Source organism: Phragmites australis, chromosome 17 (genome assembly GCF_958298935.1).
Source record: "Phragmites australis chromosome 17, lpPhrAust1.1, whole genome shotgun sequence".
Classification (NCBI taxonomy): Eukaryota; Viridiplantae; Streptophyta; class Magnoliopsida; order Poales; family Poaceae; genus Phragmites; species Phragmites australis.
Window position 1 is genome coordinate 22,678,675 of NC_084937.1, and position 16,716 is coordinate 22,695,390.

The 16,716-nt window shown below is 43.3% G+C and overlaps 1 protein-coding gene and 1 pseudogene across 1 annotated transcript; both read right to left on the minus strand.

Moving 5' to 3' along the window:
- Positions 1-946: 946 nt before the first annotated feature.
- LOC133896795 (serine/threonine-protein kinase RIPK-like) lies at positions 947-4,421 on the minus strand. The gene is made up of 4 exons (XM_062337433.1): positions 3,671-4,421; positions 3,414-3,549; positions 2,942-3,078; positions 947-1,927 (listed from the first exon to the last, which is right to left on the minus strand). The coding sequence occupies exons 1-4, from the start codon at positions 4,076-4,078 to the stop codon at positions 1,235-1,237; spliced, it is 1,374 nt and encodes a 457-aa protein (XP_062193417.1). The 5' UTR covers positions 4,079-4,421; the 3' UTR covers positions 947-1,234.
- Positions 4,422-6,583: 2,162 nt separating this feature from the next.
- On the minus strand, positions 6,584-16,301 carry LOC133896974 (lecithin-cholesterol acyltransferase-like 1; annotated as a pseudogene).
- Between the last annotated feature and the right edge of the window lie 415 nt (positions 16,302-16,716).

Consider the following 16,716-nt stretch of genomic DNA (forward strand, 5'->3'; position numbering starts at 1 on the left):
ACTTATGCTTGCCCCTGTGACCCAGCATTCCTAGTTGCTGATGCAACATGTGTTCAGTCCAGGTTGCTATTATTATCTGACACTATCAACATCTTTTGATAGTGCCAGATCATTTTACATCCTTTCACCTATAGAAAAATTTCTAGTGTACCAAATATTGGACCCAAAATTAAAATGAGCAAAATACAAGAAGCATTGGGCAGCCTTTTAACCAGACCATTTGCTTCTATACAACATCTTTGAACCAAAAACCTTGCACATTCGTATGGTTGCTAGTGTTGCATGACAGCATGAGCATCATATAGGTGCTGAAATATGAGACATCTTTGTCAAAAAATGAGACATCTAACTTATTTGTGGAGCCTCTTCTATTTTGATTGGCAGAAACCTTTTCAACTCATAGTTTTCTCAGTTATCATTCTTGCCAATATGATTGATCAAAATTGAAATACCTGCAGATTATTTTCTCAGCAGAACTTAACAGTTGAAGAGGTACCCTGTGCACACCTGGGCAATAAATGAAATTCTGGTAGTGGAACTGGACATGGAGGCACTCTGTGTGTAGCTTGCATTCCTATTGGGGCATGTTATGTGACTGCTAATGTCGTTGACATTCCAGCTATCTCTTGTATGTTCAGCTAGTCTCTGAAGCTTCCTTCTGTCAACAGGTTTGCAGTTGAAGCTTACTATCCACAAAGCTGCTGATGTAACGTTGGTGCTTTTGCAGCGATCTTCGTTTTGTCAGGTGACTTGTGTCTGCCCTTGCGACCCACTTTTCCTATTTACCAATGCAACGTGTGTTCAGTCCCTCTTGCTATAAATAACTGACGCCATCAACCTCTCGTTATAATGTCAGTTTCATTTTTACATCAGTTTTATTGTTCTGTTTTATCATTTCCCTTAAAAACGCTTACCAAATTTGCAAATATTGGACCAAAAACTAAAATGAGTAAATTGCTGGAAGCATTGGGTAACCATTTTACCAAAACATTTCCTTTTATACAACATCTTTGTGCAACAATCCTTGCAAGTCCGAGCCGGACTTTTCATCACACTACTTCGCATTCTTGTATTACCTATCAACTAACATCCACTATCACTATCAAAAAAAAAAAAAAAAAAAAAAGAATCGCACTCTCAGAACTAGACCAAACCAATGTGACATTGTGTCACATATCTAGCATATGTACACACATACCTTTTTTTTTTCCCTACTCACGTCCCTCTCCTGCTCTTAAGACCCCCTCTCCTGGTGGTAGCTTGATGTCCTCCGGTGCTGCCGCTGTGCGCCGGTGTGCTCGCCACCGACCAGCCCATCCCGGCTGTGGAGCACAATGCCGGCGTGGATGGAAGAGTTTGGATACTTCTGCCGGTGCCTGTCTTGATGGCTCTGGTGTTGCGGCCGATGCTTCTCCTCAACCTCCACCTTCATGGCCACCACCTTGTCCTCCTCCACGCTGATGGTGAACACAAATGGGCCGACGGGGAAGAAGTCGTCCATGCCGAGCACGGGCTCCAGAGCCTTGACCACCTCCCTCATTGTGGGCCTGGACTTGGGGTTCTGGCTCAAGCACTTGTAGGCCACAAGGGCCGCCACCTCGGCGCCCTTGCACGAGTATTGGCACTCCAGGGCCGGGTCCATGACCCGGTACAGCCTCTCGGGCCGCTTGAGGTACGGCCGAGCCCAGTCCACCAGGCTCTGCTCTCTCGGACGTCGTGCGCGGTCCACCGACTGCCGGCCGGCGAGGAGCTCCAGGAGCACCACTCCAAAGCTGTACACATCACTCTTGGCGGTGAGGTGCCCCGTCATGATGTACTCGGGCGCCGCGTACCCGCGGGTGCCCATGACGCGCGTCGTCACATGCGTCTCGTCGCCCTGGGGCCCGTCCTTGGCCAGCCCGAAGTCGGACAGCTTGGTGGTGTAGTCCTGGATTACATACCACATATTTGGTTAGGTGAAAGACTAGGCATTTGATGGGATATATCGCAGTTGCAGTGATGTACACTCCTATGTGATGCCCTGAGATATTAGATCTCGTTTGACAGAGCTTCGGTTTTCAACTTTCAGCTCTTTAGATTTTGAGATTGGATACATCGCAGTCGCAGTGACACCCCGAGATATCAGTATTACTGTTCAGGTTTTAATCGTCCGTGGGTACTTGTGTGATGCGGACAGTGATGGATAGGATATTTTGGTTTGGTGGATGATATGGATGCAGTAGGATACTCCCTCCATTTACAAATAATTTTCACTGTTTTTTAATTATAGCAAATTTGATCATGCCTTTTTTAAAAAAGATTTATAAGTACTTAAAAATATATAATACTAATAAAGTTTGTTTTATAATAAATCTAATAATATAAATTTTTTAAGTATTTATAAATCTTTTTTAGAAAAAAACATACGATCAAATTTGCTAGAGTAAAAATCGGTGACAAATATTTATAAACTGAGAGAGAGTATCCTAGTTTGGCGTGCATCCAAGAATCATCCCAGCTAGGCAGCTACGATCAGGTCAAGGCTGCCCATAGCGAACTAACCAGGGTATAGTTCAGAAACGTGTGGCGCAGCTGGCTGGATATTACACACGGTCACTTGGATGATTCAAATGGTCAAAAGGTTTGAAAGTAAAATTTGAAAACGATTTTTTGGGTAAAAGTTGCTCATGCTAGGCTGGAATCTGGACCCGCACAAAGCAAGTTGTCATTTTCCTGTCTGTTGGGCACCACTAGTATTTTATGGTCACTACAATAAGTGACATGTGTTAACCTATCCCGTTTGCTGGTAACTACCGTTTCCAGATGAGCTTGCATTTCAGAACCGCGTCTTTTTCTGGGCAAGTGACTAGTGCCGGAATTGAAAGTGCTAGTCCGATGAAAGCAAAGCATGGACTATTTGCGTGAACTGAGGTCTGGACTCTCAGAGGAATTGGGAGCTTACCGAGTCGAGCAAGATGTTGGAGGCCTTGAAGTCGCGGTAGATCACCGGTGGGTCGGCGTCGTGGAGGAAGGAGAGGCCCTTGGCCGCACCGACTGCGATCTTCATCCTTGTCATCCATGGGAGAGCGCCATTGATACCTGCGGCGAAAACAATGTTTCAGGTGAGCTTCCTGCTTGGCATTGACCAATAGTTGTAAGCACGAATAATTCTGATAATTTTTTAGCAAACGTGAGATCTGGCAGTAGATACAGCATCTAATAAATAATATTTGTTCCTCTGGAAGGCACACAACAGCTCACCTAGTCCTATGACTTTACACAAAAGAAACAGAAACTGAAGGCAGGGGAGAAAGACTACCCGTGCTCAAATATCCAAATTAACTAGCAAATTTCTTAGCTTGTTGGGCTCAAAAACCATCGGATTAACCTCAAAAGCGACCAAATTAGCAGCGTGAAGCAGAAAAGGAGCTCACTTTTGAATAGGTGGTTCTCCAAGCTCCCGTAGCTCATGAACTCGTACACCAGCATCCGGTGCTCGGCCTCGTAGCAGTAGCCGATCAACCTCACCAGGTTTTTGTGCCTCAATTGCCCAAGGAAGAACACCTCGGCCTGTGAGAACATCCCAATCAAGCAATCGATCAGTGTCCTGTTCAATCTCATGGGCACCCGATCGAAGCCTCTGATCCGATCGAGCTTGTGCGGTGTCAGGGAAACTCTGTTAGGCGCTCACCAGCCACTCCTTGTGGCCCTGCGTGCCGCCTTCCAGGTCGAGGTACTTGATGGCGACCGCCTGCGCGCGCAGGCCCGGGCGGAGATTATCGTCGACGGCGCCCTTGTAGACCGGGCCGAACCCGCCGCAGCCGAGGTAGTTGGCGCGCGAGAAGTTGCCCGTCGCGGCCCGGAGCTCGGCGTACGTGAAGGCGTGCAGGTTGGACCCGGACAGCGTGAGCGACAGATCCTCGGGGGTCAGAGTCCCCGACGAGCTCAGGCTCGTTAACGACATCCTCGAGGACGACCTCGGGCTGTCCTTGCCCCTCCGCGTTATCCGTCGCCGCCTCGACGTGGAATCGTCGTCGTCGACGACGACCGCGCTGCCACCGCCGCAGCACAAGAAAGACCTCCAAGGTCGGGCAGCCATGCCGAGCGCAATCGATCGAGCAGAGAAATGTGCGAGCAGAGGAGCTCTCGGGGGAGATAGAGAAGACAGGTGGAGGCCGGGGAGACCGGAGAGCAGGGGGGTAGGCTTGAGGAGAATAGCAGGTGGATGGGAGTTTATATAAGCTCGGCCGGGGAGCCGGCAATGGCATCGGCGCGCGTGGCGCGCCAACCAAACCCGGTGGCTGCCGCACGGATGGGATGGGGGCTTGTTGCTTCCGGCCCTTGACCCTACCCTTCTGGGCTCTGGCACGCACCTACCTACGAGCGCGGCAAATGCAAAACCACGGCTGATGTGATTGCTGGCCGCAAACAGGGGACAACGCCGGGAGGAAACAAAAGAAATGCTAAACAACACCGCCCGTCCGCACGGCGTGTGTAGGGGTGGTAGCTGTAGCCGGGGGCGCACGGCTCTCCGCCGCTCGTCCGCTCCTCCCAGCCCCAGGCTGAAACCGGGGACCGTGCTCAATTTAGCGGGGCGGCGAGTCAACTGAAATCTGCGTCACGCCTGTGTTACTGCTACGAGCACTGGTTCCAGGAGCAGTTTTGTGCGATGTCAAGCCGTGGGTTTTTCGGTCGTTTGGGCAGTAGTTTTCTGGCTTTACGGCTCGCGATTTTTAATCGCATACGATGCTTTGCAACTTGTGTGGTGGGTAAAGTGAAATAGAAGGGGGGATGACCTAGCAATTGGGCTCCACTGTTTAGCCGGATCCATGCTACTATGCTAGGCGCTAGGAGGTGAGGTATGGTGGAGTGTTAACATCACAATAGTTTTGCAAGTAACATCATTCACTCTTCCATGCAAAAAAAAACATCAATCACTCTTGATCTCCAGTGATGGAGTGGTTTTATTTATTTTTTGGACAGGGCTAAAGAACGCTCGTTGCTTTAGAAGGCTAGTCGGACGATTAGAAGCTAGTTTGTTTGCTGCCTAATCCTAGTACCGACTTGCGAGGCAGTGGAATCTGATTCGTGCAGATATTTAGCTCGGTCTCGGTGGGCTTGACCGCTTGAGCAAAGGAATTACTAGCAGAAGTCTAGCATAACAATCACGTGCTCTATATCCCTGTTGTAAAAGAAATGGTGTGCTTGCTGCTTTTAGGATCACTCTGTCGCTATCTAAGGAAAAGAGAGAAAATGTTCCTGTTGATTCAGTTGTTTTGCCACAAGCTAGAGACATTGTAATATGCCAACATCTAAACCACCCTACACACAAAATCTCTGCTCAGGTAAAGAATTAGGGAGGAGAGTATCGTGTCCACTGCTACAAAGACAACTAAATGATGAGGCTAACACATAACAGTTAAGCAAGCAAGAAGCTATGGTGTGGTGTTGTAGCTGTCTTGTCTGCCTACGTTATTATTTTTTTAGAACTCTGTCTACGAGTTGAACTCAATTAATTTTCCAATATCTTTGTATGATCAAGCGCGAGGCAGCCTGACACGTTTGCAGTACTGTATGCATTGCCCTGGGACTCGATTATTCTAACCCATGCTATCTTCTTCTCGATGCAGAAGATTAATAATTTTTGTCCTGAAACTTCTTCCGAGAAAATGGCAGGAAAAGGAACAGAAGCCACAAGGGTTTTTCTTACCCGCGCGATGAAAAAACGTTGCGATCTGCAATGCGATCTCTTCCTTGCACAACTCATCTTGATTTGTAAATAAATAGAAATGATTAGTTGCTTGAGGCTGAGATGCGCCAAGTGGATGGACAATGGTCTACTCTAGCTGATTCTCCGCCTCTAATTCTAGGCTCTTCTTTTACGTCTTGATTTTTCCTTCCGATAAGAGGTTAACAACGGGTAAGCCTGCTGAAAACAGACTGGACTTTCGGCCATGGGAATTTAATATTTTGACTAAGCTGGGTTTGCAGTTCTTCTTGTAGCATTAACAGAAACGAAAATTACTACATGGAACACCTCTAATTTTTTTCCTCGACTATGCAAAAGAACTACGCAATATTATATTAAAGTAGAAGGAAATGAGTTTTCCATGACGCCCACTGAGAAAATTTGCACCTACAGTAAAGGAGTTGTAATTATATGCAGGTAAACAACCCAAAGACACCAAAACAAGGAAGACTACTCAGAACGAAGACGACTGATACGCCAGCCAAAGTAGATCGGTCTCCGGTTTAATCAGGCTCAGGAGTTGAGACACCTTAGACAATCGGACGTTGAACATGAAGTCACATAGTAACAGTGTTTTGTGAGAGGAGGAATAGTGCCTTTGACGCAAAATACTGTAGCAAAGGCGTTGTAACAGCAGAACTGTAGCAAATCCGTCGGTTACTGTAACAGCTTTTTTACTGACCACATCACTATACCATCAAATCTGACTTGTTTATCTCAAATCAACTGTTCGCAACTTATTGCAGTCACCTGACGATCTCGTCCCGTCTAACCAGATGCTAAGCCAGTTGGTACTTAACATTTCTCTCTCCTTGAAATACGGGTTGCTTTAGTGGACACCCATTCGGCAACGTCTCATGATAGGTCGTATCCCATCGTCTTGGGGCCCTCGTCGAAGCCGTCATCCCTGAACACAAGGCTTTCCATCGTGTCCACACCGTGCCCACCAGACACGTCATGAGCATGCCAGGCTTGAGGCCATATTCACACGCGGTATGGCTCCACCCCTTCCTCATACCAGATGTCATGCAGAAACTGTGTCATGTTCTTGGCGGAGTAGGACTGGTTATGGTGCCACAACACCACCAACATGGTGTTGCTGAACACTTTGTGCATCGACATCATCCACAAGTTTCTCTCGGTGCTCCACTGCTCGTAAAGGATGATGGACGCGTCCATGAACGGCACCCCCAGCGTGTTGCCTAATGCGAAGATGAGCATCTACTGCACCGACCCGTCCCATGACACCTACATCATCATCAACCACTTCATGCGCGCCGTGCGCTAGGGGAGCGGGCTACGTGCCAGCAATTGAAGCGGCCGCGCATGTGAACTCCACAAGGAGCTTCAGACACTACAGGTACACGTTGTCCACTTGCGACGGGTGCCCCAGCTCGACCAGCCCGTAACAGAAGTCGTATGGCGCGCCGAACAGGTCGCGTCCCTCCTCACACCTGGCCTTCTACAATGTGCTCACCATAGTGTTCATGTACCCCATCATGAGCTTGAGGTTGGGGTTGAGGTAGCGGAGGGTGGAGGTGGAGCCAAAGTCGGAGACTCTAGTCTTGACGTAGGCTTGTTGCGGTAGTCATCGACAGCAGTCATAGAAGAGCGTCATCCGTTTGGCAAAACACCGGGGGTGGAAGAGTGACACCGAGGACCTCCGATTGTGTGCAGCATGTAGCCGCTCTGCCCATCACGCATCCGTTGCGTCCGTGGTGGTGTCTAGGATGAAGTAGCATGGATCGAGGTCAGGGCATTGCATCAAACAGTTGGTAGCTTCTCTAACAATCGAATCCGTTGCGCTCTTTCCAGAGTTGCCACACGGTCAGACTACGTCCAATGGTTTTCCTTCGGGAACGAAAATCCCGTTATGAAGGGATTTTCGTTCCCTTAAGTGTTCCAACAGTTTCACTTTACGATTTTCGTCACGAAGTGATTCCTAATGTCATTCCTTTCAGGACGGGATTCTTTCTTCTTTCTTTTGCGATTCTCCTCGAAGAGAAACTGTTGGAGATGAGAGTAAATAAAGGAATAAAAACGGGGAAGAGAATCAAAAAGGAAACGAAATAAAGATAATATGATTGGAGATGGCCTCAGTGTGAAGACAGAATCGAACCCCTTCTTCTCGATCTCCGGCAGCTGCTGTCTGACCTCCACAAATGCCGTTTGTTTAATTTTGATCAGGGCTAAGTTCTCATATGTGAAATTCCTCGTGATGCGTATATATACACTATTCATTTAAAAATAAGCAATGGGGCGAAAGATCTAGTAGAAAATAAAAGGGCAGGGTCGTGGAAATGAAACCGTATACGACCACGAAACGGTTATATTAGAAAAGTCGCTGTCTAAATTCATTCTCATCATCACCGTCCGTTAACATTTCGCACGATTAGAACAGCTGCAGGTGCGCGCCAAAATAAAGCCTCTAAGATGAAACATGTAGCTAAGAGCAAGTACAGTAACGGGCGCATCGACCACCCTGTCATATCCCTCGATGAGATGGAGGAGAGAGGAAACGAAAAAGGTGAGATCTTGTCGCTCCTGCAGCCAACGGGCCGAACGCGCGCTCCGAGGCTCCCACCCCACGTGCTGTCGATCGGCTGAATTACTGGATCCGGCAAGCCCGCAGCGGCGCCGATGCGCATCGAGGTTGGGCGAAGCGGCGAGCCCCCGGCGGTGCATCCATGCCACGGTGGGGAGGCAGCGTCTCCGGCCAACAGGCCAGGTAGCGTTCTTGGACGGAGCCAAATCTCGGCTCTAGTAGGTTCGGCAACAAAGGAAGTCCTTCTAAAATCAATAGTTTTAACAAACAGAGTGCGCAAATCAGGTGCTAAAAATTCAATAGTGAGATGGAAATCCAACCATGATTCACAAGAACCAGAGCATAAGTCAAGAACAGCTCACATCCACAGACGAATAGGTAGGGATGGAGATGGGGTCCCCGAGTTGGCCTCATGTGGCGGTGTGCTCTGGATTAATTCACTGATTTACTCTAGTTTAACTTAATTAAATAATTAAGTAGGCACTTTTTTCAGTATATATTAAGTTGGTTGAATAAGTTGAACTAAAGTGAATCAATAGGTACCTATGGATCATCCATGTCTATCCCTAGCTCCTGGTGGCCGATGGGTTGTGAGGAAGAAAGGATGATGGTGATTGCAATCTGACGGGTGGGTCAATTTTAATAAAATATTACTATGTATTGGAGCACGTTAAGATTCATGTTGTTATACTTAGATGTTAGTCTCTAGACTTGTCTATAGGTGACATGGACAGTCTAATAGCCAAGCGATTGTCTCAACTACTGGACTTGCTGTAATATTTTTCTTTAATTCTTGAGAAATGTTCGGCCTATGATCCGTTTGGCCGAACCTCATGTTGACAAACTATTTACTGCACTATATGACCCTTGAATTTCCTGATGCAACGAGTACCTTTTCTCGAGAACGGACCGGCCGACCAAACACGGTAGCTGATTAGCTGACGACGATCCAAACACGTAGATCGATGGCCTCGCCAAGTGTCCACCGAACAGACCATTGATAGAACGCGGCAATTTCAACTCTTCCAGAAAAGCAAAACCCGGCAGAAGCGTCCTAGGACGACCCGTCCACATCCCCAAGCGCCCCTGGACGCAACCACCCAGCGCACGAACGAAACGGACCAGCGCTGGCCGGCCACCAACTCGGCGTCGTCGCGGCCTCGGCACCAGCACGCACAACTCGGCGACACCGCCGAGGCAACTCACCAAAAACCCTCTCGCTCCTCCGACGCGTACGCGGGCGTCGGTCCGCCCGTCGCTGCCACGGCCGGTACGTGGCCGACAGAGCCGGCCGCGCGGCGGGATCCGACCAGTTTTGAGGCGGGGAGGCGCACCACGTGTTGGCGCCGCGTGGCTACCTGGCCCGGCACCGTACCCCCCCCCCCCCCCCCCCCCACACCTCGCCACGCACCGGCGCAGCGCGACAACGGCTTAAAGGGGCCGTCGCGATCAGATCCCGCGCGAGATCCCTGTTGGAAGTAAAATCGTAGAGACAAACAAAATGGAGATTAAACAGTAACTTGTATTAATTCATGAATAGTATTTACAAATGTATACATAAAGAATAGATGACAAAACACCCGTTAGGGAGATCGGTTGTTCCCTAACTGATATCCCTCCGTTAGTAACTATTAATGGTAGTTAGCTTGCTAATTAATCATATGTGTTTATCTTCTGTATGCCGGTTCGTAACACTCTCTATTAATTAATTATTCTAGTTATAAATCTAGTGAGACTCTTTCAAAACACTGTGGAAAAATATAAGAAGAAATCTAATATATTGATATGTTACTAAAATTCAATAGAAAAAATAAAGAGAAAATGATATGATATATATTGGTTATTTCTTCGTTGAAGTTCATATGAGAAAACTAAATAGTAAAAACTTATTAGTGAGCTTCAAGAATAATAACTATGACCTATGGATCAAATTAAAATCTTTGAAAAAACCACTAGAAAAAAATATGAGGAATAAGATAAATATTGCCTCGTTAAAAAATTTATATAAGAAATCATATAGAAAAAACTCATAAAGAAAAAGAGTACACTGTAAAATAAACAGGTTATTATTTAGGGATCAACTTCTCCTGAACCTTGCAAATCTCGTAGTTATCGCATACCAATTACATGAATATATTTTTAGAATGCGGAAGTTGGTAAGGACTTAGTGAATAAATTAGCGAAATTATCATATGATTTAGTTTGTAAGATTTCTATCTTCTTATTATTTTGCAATTCATGAGAATATAATAATTTAGAGGCAATATGTTTGATTATATTGTTCTTTATGTAACCTGTTTGTATTTGAACCATACATGCAGAATTATCTTCATAGATAATGGTTGGTGATTCAATAGAACCAATACTATATAATTGTTATATGTGGTTTATCATTCTGCGAAGGTATATGTATTCACGTGATGCTTCGTATAATGCAATTATTTTAGAATGATTTGTGGATATATCTATTAGAGTCTGTTTTGAAGACTTCCATAAAATGTTTGTTTCACTGTGTAAGAACACAAAACCTGTCTGTGATCTGGTATTGTGGGATCTGATAAGTAGCCATTGTCAGTGTATATAATCATATTCATATAGTTTCTTTTAAAGAAAAGACCAAGATCTATAGTGACTTAGATATATCAAAAGATATTCTTTACTCCCATCTAATGACATTTAGTTGGATCAGCACTATTCATATCTAGTAAGTTCACTGCAAATGCAATATCAGACTCAGTGTAATTTGCAGGATATATAAGCACTCCAATAGCACTGAGATAAAAAAAAAACCTTAGGTCCTAGTATCTCTTCTTCTTCTTCCTCCCGTGGTCTAAATAGATCTTTCTCTATATCAAGAGATCAAACAACCATGTGAGTCTCGGATGGATATGATTTGTCTATACTAAATTTCTTCAATATTTTCTGGGTATGTGTGACTTGGTGTACTAGAATTTCTAAAGGAAAATGCTTGAGTTGTATACCCAAGCAAAATAAAAATTGATGTGTATTCAAGTCATAGGAGCTGATGTCGTCAGCTCGTGCCGTAAGGTGTTGGGTTAAATCTCGCAACGAGCACATGCTTCTTCCGTAAAAAGGAATCGACATTTTTTGAGTCCATGATATAACCAAATTGGATGGATAATCAAAATATGGTTTTTTTAGATGGAATCTTTGTTTGGTTTTACCCTAATCCTTCATTTCAAATTCCGTATTTAGATGATTGTGTGCTTCATTATATCTTTTGTATTTCTAATAATATTTAGATCATCAACATATACAGAGATAATGCAAAATCATGTTGATGATTTCTTTATAAAAATACATGGGCAATCATTATTGTTGGAGTACCCTTTTTTAGAAGTAACTCTTTTAGTTGGTTGTGCTACATTCTTCCCGACTGCTTTAAGCTATATAGTGACTTTTAAGCTTTACACAATACATATTGTGATTTACGTTTGGATTCGGAATTTGGATTCCATCGGGAACCTTCATGTATATGTCCAAATCAAGTAACACATATAGGTATACGGTCACTACGTCCATCAACTGCATAAATAGATGATTTTGAATTGCCAATAAAATTAGATATAGGAATATGATTTCATTCATTACCAGAGAATAGATCTTATTGAAATGAATGCTGGATCTCTACGTGAACCCTTGTGCTACAAGCCTCGCTTTATATCTCACCACCTCATTATTTTCGTTCCGTTTGCGAATGAAAACCCACTTGTATCCTACAGGGAAAATATTACGATGAGTAGGTATTATCGATGTAAATACCTCTATTTTGGAGAGCGAGCACAATCCTTCCATTGTGTCTAGTCCGAGTGCTTGCGGCACTCTGCCATAGCCTTAGGATCTGGATCATTGTGAATGTCGTTTAAAATCTTTGAGGAGAAGTAAGTGTTGACAATTGTAGTCTTTTGGTCAAATGATTCTCTAAAATCAATATAATTGATAAAAATATTATCCACACTTTCTAACCTATCATGATTTCCAATTACGATAAAGTTAGGTGTTCCAATGTCCCAACATCAATATTTATTTACACAATTGAGCTAGGATGTGGATGTTGATCATCCATTGGATGTATAGTATTCAAAGATATTGGGTGTCATTCAACTTGATGTTGATTTGCATTTATATTTTGGAGTAGTGATTCTTTTGTTTCCGTGATAACTTGCAAGAAGTTTTATCCTTTGTGACCGTATTTCTCCCCCTCTTATTTTGATTTGGGAGTTGAGTATTTTTGTTTGGTACCTCCACTCTTTCCAGCACATTCCTAACCGAAATGTAAAATTTGGTGACACTTTTATTGTCAGTAGATGCATATGGTAGGTTATTTGCAGTATGTTGCAAATGTATGATTATCTGAATTTGGAGTTTAGATTCTTGAGTACGTGGATCTAAAGAGAAAATGTATGTGGCATCTAAATTTATTTCCTGATATTCTTTCTGGTACTTAAAATCTCCACCTAATGCTGGGAAATATTCATCATTAAATATGCAATCAGCATACCAGGCTGTAAATAGGTCCCCTATAAGAGGCTTGAGGTATTTTATGATTGACGGAGAGTTATACTCCGCGTAGATCCTCAATTTCCTGTGTGGGTCCATTGATGTACGTTGCAGTGGTGAGATCGATACGTATACAACGCAATTGAACTTTCGCATATAAGAAATTCTAGGAGGATTTCCACGTACTAACTGTAGCGATATGCAGTTGGTCGCAATTGAATTAAGTCAGCAGCATGTAATACTACACGACTCCAACATAAAGTTGGTAAGTCGCAATTATGTAATAATGGTCGTACGATGAGCTTGACTCTCTTGATGAGAGATTCAACTAAACCATTTTGAGTATGGACGTATTGTACTGATTGCTAGACTTGAATTCCTAGGGCCATACAATAACCATTGAAAGAATGTGAGGAAAATTCCGCCGCATTGTCCATTCAAATGGATTGTATCCTATGTTCAGGATAACATGCTCGTAATTTAGTAATTTGAGCAATTATTTTAGCAAAAGCATGATTTCGTGTGGACAAAAGATATACATGTGAACATCATGTAGATGCATCAATGAGAATCATGAAGTACCTGAACAGTCTAGATAATGGTTGGATTGGACCACATATATCATCTTGAATACGTTTAAGGAATTTGAACGATTCGGCTCGGATTTTAAGATAACATGGCATTAAAATCATTTTCCTTGTGGCACATGCGATGCACACAAAATTCGAGCATTGTGAGAATTTGGCAGTATTCATGCTAAGACCAATTAAATTATTGATAATTTTTTACATCGTCCCGATGCTGGGATGACCAAGACAATCATGCCATATTGGGAATGTGTCAACATTATGAAAAATTACCTTATACACAACATATGGTACAAGTTTGATGTATGTGTAGTACAATCCTGAATATAAAGTAGGAATTTTCTCTAGTATTTATTTACCTATTATTTTTTGTAATGAGAAGATATTTCTCTTTGTTGTCATCATGAGTTTCGGTATGAAAACTATTTTGACAAATATCTCTATAACTTAGTAGAGTACAAGTTGAATCGAAATACAATAGTGCATCATTGATTGTGATTTGAGTACATATAGGGAGAGTGATTATAACACGACCAGAACCAACAATCATAGCATCGCGTCCAGCGATTGTCATAATATTTTCTTTACTCTTTTAAGAGATTAGAAATATTTAGTTTTCCTAAGTATAGAGTTAGTGGTACAGTTATTCACTAAGCACATTTACTCTTCCATCAGATTGTTCCCCATATACATCTATATTTAGAAATAGAAAATTTAAAGTGAAATTTTTATAGATATATAGAATACATATAAATTTATTGAGTATCAATATGATGATACATTTTTGAAATATAGTATAAGATGATAACAACCTATTAGAACAATATGTAGGACATAGATATAATAATATCTAATTAATTGGGGGATTAATTGAGGTCTCAAAACATGTTGTTAGAAGCAAATTTTACGATCATGTTGTCGGTGCTCTCAAGGTCCTCATGCTGTTGCAGAGTCATATCGTTGTTTGGTTTTGGAGGAACACTTTGGAAACAACTAGCCTTCTTAGTGGCGTCAGGTTGAAGATTGAAATGCACTTCAAATCTGTCACCTTAAGCTGGTCGGCTTCGTCCAACGAACTTGAGGTAGAGATCAATCAAGTGTCTTGGGGTGCGTTTTTTCTTAGTTGTATGGCTATAGCAAATATATTTATGACAAATGTCAGATTTATCTTTGTTGTTTTTGAAAATGCCCTTCTCCTTGTTGGGTCCATAGAATTTCTGATTCTTGTTACGGTTCTTCTTGCCTTTGAAGTTCTTTGGGCGACGTTTGTTGCCATCGAACTTCTTAGTATTCTGAATATTAAAATTAACTTTAGGTAAAAGAGCAGTGCATGTTGGGCGCTGGTGATGATTCTTCAACAGAAGTTTATCATACTTTTCAGTCTAAAGTAAAGTGTGAATTAATTCAGAATAGTGCTGGTAATTCATAACACAATATTATTGTTGTAATACCCTATTGGAAGAAAACATTGTAGATTTTTTTTTTAATTTTCTCCGCATTTGTGAGAGCTTTGTCACAAAATAGCAATTTAGAGTAGATATTGTGAATATCATGGTTGCATTCTCTAATAGACTTAAAGTACAAGAGGCGAATGTTGGACCACTCGCATTGTGCTTCAGGCAGAATGACCGTCTTTTGCTGTTCATAACGCTCTTTGAGCGAGTTCTATAGATCAGATGGATTCTCATCCATCAAGTATTCAGATTTTAAATCTGGACAAAGATGGTGCCTTATGAAATATAAATCCCCATACTTGATTTGATCTTGAAGTAACGGATCTCCTTCTTGAGGAGGATTAATCGTTGTTATGAGTCCGCATGATGATAGACTTATCTTTATGTCCATTGCCCAAGTTAGATAGTTTCGGCCATCTAACTTGAGTCTGTCAAACTCAACGTTGGACATTTTATCCTATAAAATGGTCAATGATTGAATGAATTTACACCTTGGATAAATTGAAGAATCATGGTAATATTGTAATAATGTAAAATTTGTAAAGTCAAGTTAAGACCTTAATTACATAGTGTAGACATCATAGTATGTAGCTAACACGTTGAAGATAATCACTAAATATAGTGTATATCTCACAATAGTAGGAGGCATAATCTGATAATGGTTAGTAGCTGCCTATATTCCTTCTACCTTGTGTTATGCAAAATTGAATGTTTGGAGGGACACTTTGAAGGTAGTCATAATGTCAAAATAACATTATGTAGACATCTCAATGGTGGAGCATAATATGCAAATGGGAAATAGATGCTGGATTCCATCATCTTGTGTTTCACAAATATTAAATTGAGGTAGTCACTTAAAATTTTGTATTAAATTTTGCTTTGAATTAAATGCCTTGTGCTTATATGAATCAATTTGGACTTAAATAATATATGAGTGTATAAATTATTAAATGGCAATATAAAAGGAAATTTCAAGAATTTAAAAGTATGGAAAGGTTAACACATGTTGTTGGGAATGTGGGGACACAAACACATTGAACATATTGCAAATCTAGTGCTCATTGGGTCTAGAATTGCTTATTTATAAAAGTACATAAACTGGTACAATTATAAATAATTACAAGGGCTATAACAAAAATAATACACGCAATACTATTTATATGAGCTATTTATTAGGACCCTAGGGTCTGAATAGAAATAGCTAGCCACTGGAATTTTCTTTCTTTTTTATACAAACATGTAAATATGCAAAAAGTCAAGGGCTATTTTTGCAAAATGGTTGAAGGCCTGCATTATTTTAGCCTGGTCGAGTGGGCTAAGACAACCTAGGCTACAACCTAGGTGGCCTTTTTGGCCCAAGCCCATTCGGGGCTTCCCCCACCCCGCACCCAGTATAAGGGGAAGGAGGCGACGGGTTAGGGTTCCAACCCTAACCGCTTGACCCTTCGCTCACTGTGCGCCGCCATCGCCGCTAGGGCGGTTTGCGCTACCGGCCTGCCGTTGGGTCACTGCGTGCTGGAGCACCGATGCGGGTGCGTCACCACGCCGCCTTGGAGTGCTTGAGTGGGGTCACGCCATCGGATCCAGGAAGTGCCCTCGTTGGCGACGTTGAGAAGCCGAGCCCCCCCCCACCCGCCCTCCCGTGTTGAGAAGCTGGGAGGCAAAATGCGGACGCCAGGAGTCGACTGTCGCCGCCTTCTTCAAGCTGTCGGTGGGTTGCCGTCATTGGGGGTGCGCTGCCTCGCTCTCCCCTCTCATGCGCGCACGAAGGGGCCCAATGGTCCCCTTCCCCAAGCATGCGCTCGCGTCTAAGATGCTGTCGATGGGGTAGCTGAGGGTCGCAGGTGCCCACGGCCCCTGGCGGCTGTACGGAGTTGTAGC

Excerpts from the sequence above, each read along its gene's own strand:
- LOC133896795 (XM_062337433.1), bottom strand. The coding sequence starts at position 4,078 with ATGGCTGCCCGACCTTGGAGGTCTTTCTTGTGCTGCGGCGGTGGCAGC. Across the intron at positions 3,079-3,413 it reads GGAGAACCACCTATTCAAAA|GTATCAATGGCGCTCTCCCA; the intron begins GTGAGCTCCTTT and ends TTTTCGCCGCAG. Across the intron at positions 1,928-2,941 it reads CCAACATCTTGCTCGACTCG|GACTACACCACCAAGCTGTC; the intron begins GTAAGCTCCCAA and ends TATGTAATCCAG.